At 55.1% G+C, this 7,269-nt stretch overlaps 3 protein-coding genes across 3 annotated transcripts; 1 reads left to right on the top strand and 2 right to left on the bottom strand.

Annotated features, from left to right (window-relative positions):
* Positions 1-459: 459 nt before the first annotated feature.
* PHACADRAFT_171509 (uncharacterized protein) lies at positions 460-2,162 on the bottom strand (the record flags this gene model as incomplete). The annotated part of the gene is made up of 6 exons (XM_007393509.1): positions 460-831; positions 888-1,506; positions 1,571-1,813; positions 1,873-1,971; positions 2,028-2,102; positions 2,157-2,162. The coding sequence occupies 6 exons, from the start codon at positions 2,160-2,162 to the stop codon at positions 797-799; spliced, it is 1,077 nt and encodes a 358-aa protein (XP_007393571.1). The 3' UTR covers positions 460-796.
* A 107-nt stretch (positions 2,163-2,269) lies between these two features.
* Positions 2,270-5,812, bottom strand: PHACADRAFT_252432 (uncharacterized protein). The gene is made up of 10 exons (XM_007393508.1): positions 5,587-5,812; positions 4,745-5,409; positions 4,638-4,690; positions 4,433-4,583; positions 4,335-4,377; positions 4,173-4,281; positions 4,065-4,119; positions 3,874-4,006; positions 2,447-3,819; positions 2,270-2,373 (listed from the first exon to the last, which is right to left on the bottom strand). Exons 1-9 carry the CDS (start codon positions 5,800-5,802, stop codon positions 3,736-3,738), a joined length of 1,509 nt encoding a protein of 502 aa, XP_007393570.1. The 5' UTR covers positions 5,803-5,812; the 3' UTR covers positions 2,270-2,373; positions 2,447-3,735.
* Positions 5,813-6,172: 360 nt separating this feature from the next.
* On the top strand, positions 6,173-7,256 carry PHACADRAFT_252429 (uncharacterized protein). Its single transcript, XM_007393507.1, has 6 exons — positions 6,173-6,191; positions 6,245-6,280; positions 6,344-6,382; positions 6,448-6,609; positions 6,672-6,884; positions 7,033-7,256. Exons 1-6 carry the CDS (start codon positions 6,189-6,191, stop codon positions 7,081-7,083), a joined length of 504 nt encoding a protein of 167 aa, XP_007393569.1. The 5' UTR covers positions 6,173-6,188; the 3' UTR covers positions 7,084-7,256.
* Positions 7,257-7,269: the final 13 nt, after the last annotated feature.

The following is a 7,269-nucleotide window of genomic DNA, read 5'->3' as shown; positions in this document are numbered from 1 at the left end:
AGCCAATCAAACCTCCGTATAGACTGGCCGGACGTACCATGCACAGTTCGGCGTAGACGCTCTGGCGCCAACTAGAGTCATGTCCGCTCAACCGGTCTACACGCCACCCTTGTACTTGACATATCGCTGGCCACACCACGGGTTGTATATCCTCTCTAAACACATACTCTTTCTAGCTATTTTTACATTGTCTCCTGCCACCATCCTTAGAAAGGCCCGACACGCAGTGAATTCGCTTGGATACAAATTCTTAGTAAGAGTACTTACTACTTGCATGGTAACAATCGAGGGCGAAGCGTGACACTTTATGATGGGTAATCAACTGTATGTGACTTGTAATTTAAACCCAGTGGGGCACCGCCGCCAGTCAGGCGGCGGCGGCGGCGGCGGAGGCCAACTTGTATGGGAACTAGCTGTTCCTGCGCAGCTTCGCCCTCGCATACTACATTATCAGAAATCGGGCTAAGTAACTCAAGTGTTTCTGAAAGTAGCAAGAAAAAGATATGCTCAAAGGAAGCCAAAGCACCACAAGTTCTTGAAAAACCTGAAATATACATGCTTCTCACACAAGAGTCGGTCATAATGCATAGTCACTCCTCAAAGCGTCAGTCTTTGCAAGGCACGGACGAGATCCCCAACATTCATCGACATCTACAACTCGCCGATCCCGACCGGAAGATGTACGCAGGGTAGTATGGTCTTAGGAATACATTCGGATTGTTTCACCGATACAATTACATTTTGTTGTGTCTTAGATGGCCCTACTAACAGAAGAAAGGAAGCCGGCCGCCGTCGCTCACCGTTGGCCGTAAGCCTTGGTCTCGTAACCCTCTGCAAATAAGTTGTCAGTAGCTGCCGGGGCCAGATCAACCAGGGTAGGTACGCACTGCGGCCAATGATGACGTTCTGGGGCTCCTGCGGCTTGTCAGTGAGGTAGTTCTCGAGGATCGAGCGGGTGCCCTTCGCGTAACGCGCCTGGGCGTCCAGGGTCGTGCCAGAGTAGTGCGGGACCATGCCGTTGCCGCCGCCGAGCGGGTTCTTCATGTAGCGCCATGGGTGTTCCTTGGGCGCGGGCTGGACGTTCCAGACGTCGCCAGAGTAGCCGTTGAGGTGCCCGCTCTTGATGGCGGCCGCAACGGCGTCCCTGTCGCAGATCGCGCCACGTGCGGTGTTGACGAGCCAGGCGCCCTTCTTGAAGTGCTTGAGCAGCTCCTCGTTAACAAGGCCGCGTGTGCCTTCGTGTAGCGGGCAGTTGACGGTAACAACGTCACACTGCGAGACAAATTCCTTCAGGTCCTCGACGCGGCGGGCGTTAACCTCCTTAGCGCCATGCTCAGGGAGGGGAGCGTAGTCGTAGTAGAGGAGCTCTTTGCAGTTGAACGGCACGAGACGCTGGAGGACACGGAAACCGATACGGCCAGCACCGATGGTGCCGACAACCTTGCCCTCGAGGTCGTACGCGTTGCGAGCGACGTCAGAGACCTGCCAGTCACCACGCTCGATCATCTGTGATCAACACCAAAACTTTATCAGGGAACCGTCCTCCGGACATCTTGCACGTGACACTGACCTCGTGAGCAGGGATAAAGTTGCGGACGAGAAGAAGGATGGACATGATGACGTGCTCGGCGACCGAGACGACGTTGGAACCAGAAACCTCCAGGACCTCAACACCGTGCTTGACTGCAGCATTGAGATCGATGTGGTCGGAGCCGACACCGGCAGTGACGCAAATCTTCAGGTTCTTGGCCTTCTCCATAAGCTCAGCGGTGAGGTAGCCGGGATGGAAAGGAGTAGTGATGAGAACCTCGGCCTGGTGGATGACAGCGGCGATCAACACCGATAACATATTAAACAGCGGGGTAGACTCACATCGACGATGTGCTTCTGGAAAACAGAGTCTGGGCCCTCCTTGTCGTCTGAGACGATGAGTTCATGACCTTGTCCCTCCAGCCACTCGCGGAGAGCAAGCTGTACATCCAAACATTCAGCACTACGCCGGTGCGCAACAACGTGAAGACACTCACCTGGTTCTCGATTGTACCGAGAAGACGGGGCTCCTCACGAGCAGCGTTACCACCGGTGTAGAGGATAGCGAGAACCTAAATGATGTTAATGAGTAAGCCTTGAACGCAACAGACAGGACAGCTGCTGACCTTCATGATGACTAGAGATGGGGGTGGAGGTGATCAGGTCTGGTGAGAGCAGGAGGGGAGAGCTGGGAGAACACGATTCAGGCACCCCTCTTTATACTGTTCCTCATGCCTACCGCAGGTCATGAGAGGCTCGTGAAACCCATGGGTGCATCTTTTTTCATCAAGACCTCGCGAACGGCCGGAAGCCCCTCAATAGAAAAAGCATGCGCGGAACCCCCTGAAGGTCAGTCACGGGTTGGAACAGTCAACCGCATGAGTAGCACAATGCAGGTAGCGTACCGAGCACTTACGAATGGCAGATAGGGATGGGAACTTGTGAAACGGCCGAATGCATCAAGTCGCGTCGTGGGCCGCAGCCGCGCGACGCACGGTGCTTCTAAACGACACGAAACGGCCCGTGTGTGGCACGGTACGGCTCTTGCTAGCTAGTAAGATCGCGCACGATCTTTCCGATTGTATCCGAGGGGCCTGCGCAGGTGGTGCGGTCGTGGACACCAATCGCACGGCATCCTCTGGTACCTGAGCCTGGTCGACCGCGCACTCTCAGCATCAGGAAACCGGTGAGCAGGTGGTGTGTCTATCATTGCCAAGTTAGCGCTTCGATTCATAGAAATGATTAAGCTAGAGAGAACGCGGAATCTGTGCATATGAGCGTCCCCCCCGCGTGATCAGCCACCAGCAGCCACCAGCACGGCCCAGAAGGCTAGAAGTGTATTCCGGGGATGCATAGTCATACCCACAAGAAGCATAGCACCATCAGGACGTTCCCAGGGGTGGATGAGAGGACAGAGGACGAATACTTCGCCCACAGCACGGATGGCGTCATTCCAAATTTGGAAGGCACTTTGCGCTGCCTCGGCGGATACTCCGCGGGAAACGTCGTAACGCGCTCTTCCCGGAGGCCCTTGGCTTTCTGCGGGCACTACCCTCTCTTCCAATTTCACCCGCAGATAGACGAATAGGGCCGGATTTTCCTTTGGACGCCCACCAGCAGGTCTCCGTGCGCCCAGGGTCGGAACAGACAGGAGAGCGGTGCGCACAGGCACAATCCGGATGAGGAAGCAGGTTGACCATAACCTGGAGGCACGCGGGAAAAGTAGGAGCGCGTCGTAGGTAGGCGTAGTGGTGGATCATTACTGGTCGTCGCCGCAGAGGCGTTCGCCACTCTCCATTTGGCAACGGTCGGAGGCCTTTGCCAAACACGGCCAAACATCCAGGTTCCGGCGCCCCGACGTCTTCGAGCGGGCCGACGCAGGCAACGGAATTGTCGGCAAACAAGCTATCAAGATACGCCCGCAAAGCTGATGGTGTTTACTGATCGGGGATCCTACTGGAATACACACATGCAGTCTTGAACAACAGAGGGCGGCCAGTAGGCACCAGCGAGAGAGATGGTGGTACAAACAACAAAGAAGTGGCGAGGAGAAAAATGCAGGATGATGACAGGGAATAAAGAGGCGGACTTTCAGGAACCATTATAGGGTATAAGCCGGTAGCGTAGCGTTTACTGCAAGAGGCGAACTGATGGTCTAAAACAGTCGTGTCGAATCGTCACTGGCGGCGAAATGGGGTGTAAGTGCTACACGAGGGCAGCATCCTTGAGGTACACCCGGAATATGGAATCTCGGATGTCGGTGATAATCCTCTGCGTGGCGGTTTTGTCCTGTGTCAGTGATATGAGCGGCAAGCAATCTGCAAAGATGAACAAAGTCCGTACGACAACGTTGGTCAGATGAGTATATAGGACACGCATGTTCTCGTTGTTCTTCTTGTGCACTTGTGTAAAGTGTGCGCGGAAGTACCCGACGACAGAGTCGAACTCGTTCGGACGGTCCCCGAATGAAGTGATGCTGCGTGTCATCGAGCTGTCAACGGATATCCGAAGCTCATCTCAGAGTGCGCACGTACTACTTCTTCACCTGAACACCTCTCGCTATCTTCGCCTTCAGCACGTCTGTCTTATCTGTGAAAGCTGATTAGTCGCACGACGGGCAAGAAAACTACTACAAGGCATACTGAGGAAAAGCACGAGGTGAGCATTCTTCAAATGCTTATTCGAGCATATTTGTGTGAACAGCTGTAGTGAATCGTCGATCCGATTTGTGCGCGGGTCTTCTTCAAGGTACTAGGAAAATGTGTTACAAATAGAGTTCTCCGCATTATCGGGATGCCTCTCACCTGATCAAATGCGCTAACCGGGGCCATGAAGATAATGGCAGATCTACTTAGAGTGTGGGTACGAGAAGTCGTGAGATGTATGAGACAACGCTACTCACGCATCATCGAAGTAGGGTGCCCAGGTATGTCTCTGACCCCGAGCACCACCCACATCAAACAGGTGCCATGTTACCGTGCGACCATGCAGCGAGACGTCGAATATATGCTCAGCGACACCCATTGTTTGTATCCGGGCATGGAGAATGTCATCTGAACACGGTACGCTCAGCTGCGCTCGCTTTGCACGTGATCAAGCAAACTGACCAGTGGTCGGCACATAGCCAGTCTCGGATACCCGACCGATATTGTCCAAAAAGCTGCACCCGATGTCAACATCTACTATTGATTCGCATAAAGGAGACGTCACGCACTATTCCGCCCACTCCTCAAGTCGCAGTCGTCGCTTCTCCTTCAGCCGCTGGACGGTCGGATGTTCCCAGAGCTCTTTGATGTCATCCGCGCAAGCGTGAAGAATTTTTGCGACATCCTCAATTAACTTGTCCCTCTCGATGACGATGGTGGAATCCTCGCTGCTCCTCGGTGCGCCATTCTCTAGAGACTTGCGCTGACCCGTCAAGCTACTCCGATCGCGCATGCGGGCTCTGCTGAGCAACGACCGGGCTTGCCAACCCGAGCGAACAAAAAGGTTGCCCTTGGTAGGGGTAGGCTGTCCGCCGGCGAGTCGCTCAGCGAGGGAAGCTTCTGCAGCTAGCAGGGGCCCCAGACGGTACCGGAGAGTTGTCAGTCGCTTTTCGGCTGTCGATGAGCCTTGCGAGCCGGAGACTGAGGAGCCACGCTTTGAGTCAGGGTCTATGTTCTCGCTATTCGTGTCCACCTGCATAGCGTCTTCATCTTCCTCGAACTCGCCATAAGCGTCAATGACCTCGAAAATGCGACGCACTGGGCGAGCGATGTTGTAGTACACCACCGGACGCCAGGACAGCCGCTCTTCTTCCAGCGAGTTGGGGTTGTACATGAGCTGGAACTGCTTCTGAAGAGTAGATTTTCCGGACTCGGCCTGGCCGAGGAGAAGAAGCTGCAGGATCCGGTAGTGAGCCGCTAGTCCGCCAGTCAGACAGAGACTCTAGGAGGGGGAGAGGGACAGCCCATCTCTTCCCATTCCCACAGTGCGAGGATGCTATGGCCACACAGAAGTCGCGCAGATAACCCACACATACGCAACGCGAGTGGCATGGCAAGAAGTAGCACGTACCCTAACATCTTCTTTCCGCTTCCTAAAGCGCCTCTCCTCAGCCCTTAATTCCTCATCGATAGCATCGCTGATTCTCTTGGCTTCCGCCTCTCGCTGGAGTCTCAGCTGACGTTCACTTTCCGTCTCTCCAGCGGGCGGACGAAGGATAGCGGCAATGGGGTCACCATAGTCGGTGCCGAGGCTGCGCACGGATGGCGGGCGCGGCGTCGAGATCATTGGTGTATGAGGGGGAACGGGGTGGGGGACGGGGTTGCTGTCGGCGACGCGGGCGACAAGGAAGGGGGTTGATGATGGTTGGAGGGGAACAGGGTTTGTCGGGGAGATTTCTGGGTTACATCTTTATGGGAATGCGCGCAGACAGCGCACGAAATTCGAAGTGATGGAAGTCTTCTCGTGTCACCGCAGACGTGGATTGCTCGCCCAGTCTGGCACACGCTCAAGCACCTCTTCGGCGATGCTTCTCCGATTCCGGCTCCGGGTGAGCTGCCTATATCCCCATTTGGACACGGCATCGCCGGATCAGCCGCCGGCGGGAGCTTCGTGGCGCTGTCCCCGGCGCGAGAAACATCTTGTTTCTCCACTCTCAGCTGCGTGTCCATGCCATGGTGAGTCTCCTGCACTCTTCTGCCTCGCGTCGGCCGCTCAGTGGGTCCTCCAGTCCGTCACTCTGCACACAAACCTCGGCGAGCTCAAGGTACGCCTGCTCCGCCTTGGCCCATTTTACCCAACCTGAGCTACATCAACTTTTGTTCGACAGTGTGAACTATTCTGCGATGCGGTGCCCAAAACTGTGGAGGTAACTCGAGGTCCACCAGTTCTGCCTGCGCTCTGCTGCCCGTGTGCTCATCATCTTGCTGACAGAATTTCCTTGCCCTCTGCGCCTCCGGGTATTACGATAGTTGTATCTGGCACCGCAACATCAAGGGTTTCATGATTCAAACCGGCGACCCGGCGGGTTCAGGCAAAGGAGGGCAGAGCATCTGGGGAAAACCCTTCTCGGATGAAATCCGGTCCACCTTGAAGGTCGTTTTCCGTTGCCATGTGCTCGCACCGTTTCCCAGCTGATTCCAATTGTTCTTTGGCAGTTCAACAACCGTGGCATCCTCGCCATGGCCAATTCCGGGCCTGATACCAACAAATCGCAGTTCTTCGTAACATATGCAAAACAGCCTCATCTCGATGGCAAGTATACAATATTCGGCAAGGTCATTGACGGCTCCGACTCAACATTGGATGCGATGGAGCGGGCGCCGGTTAACGCAAAGAACAGGCCGCTGAACGAAATCACGTTGACTCACGTAAGTTCCATTCCCGTTCATCAGGGTTGCCATCGCCATCGACCGAAGTCTGCTTTGTCAGTTATGATGTCGCCCTTAGGACGCTGATGTGTCCGGCTGTTGCGCTTTGTCGTGTCTAGCGAGATACTCACCCCTCCGCATGACATAGGTAACCATACATGCAAACCCTATCGCAGACGCGGAGCTCGCTGGGCGGTAAACCCAGCGGGCACCATCACCGAGAAGAGTGCATCAAGCCACTATTCCACTGTCTTGTTGGTGACCAGCCCTGTCGATCTTGTACCACGACAGTACCAGTCAAGCAAGAACCCCTGGTGGAGTGTCCCTGTGGAGGAAGTTGGCTTCTCGGACAGTGCTATTTATCCCCACGCGACTGTCACGTTCC

Source organism: Phanerochaete carnosa, assembly GCF_000300595.1.
Source record: "Phanerochaete carnosa HHB-10118-sp unplaced genomic scaffold PHACAscaffold_3, whole genome shotgun sequence".
Taxonomy (NCBI): domain Eukaryota; kingdom Fungi; phylum Basidiomycota; class Agaricomycetes; order Polyporales; family Phanerochaetaceae; genus Phanerochaete; species Phanerochaete carnosa.
Note: the sequence above shows the minus strand (reverse complement) of the source record. Positions and strands in the feature narration are given on the sequence as shown.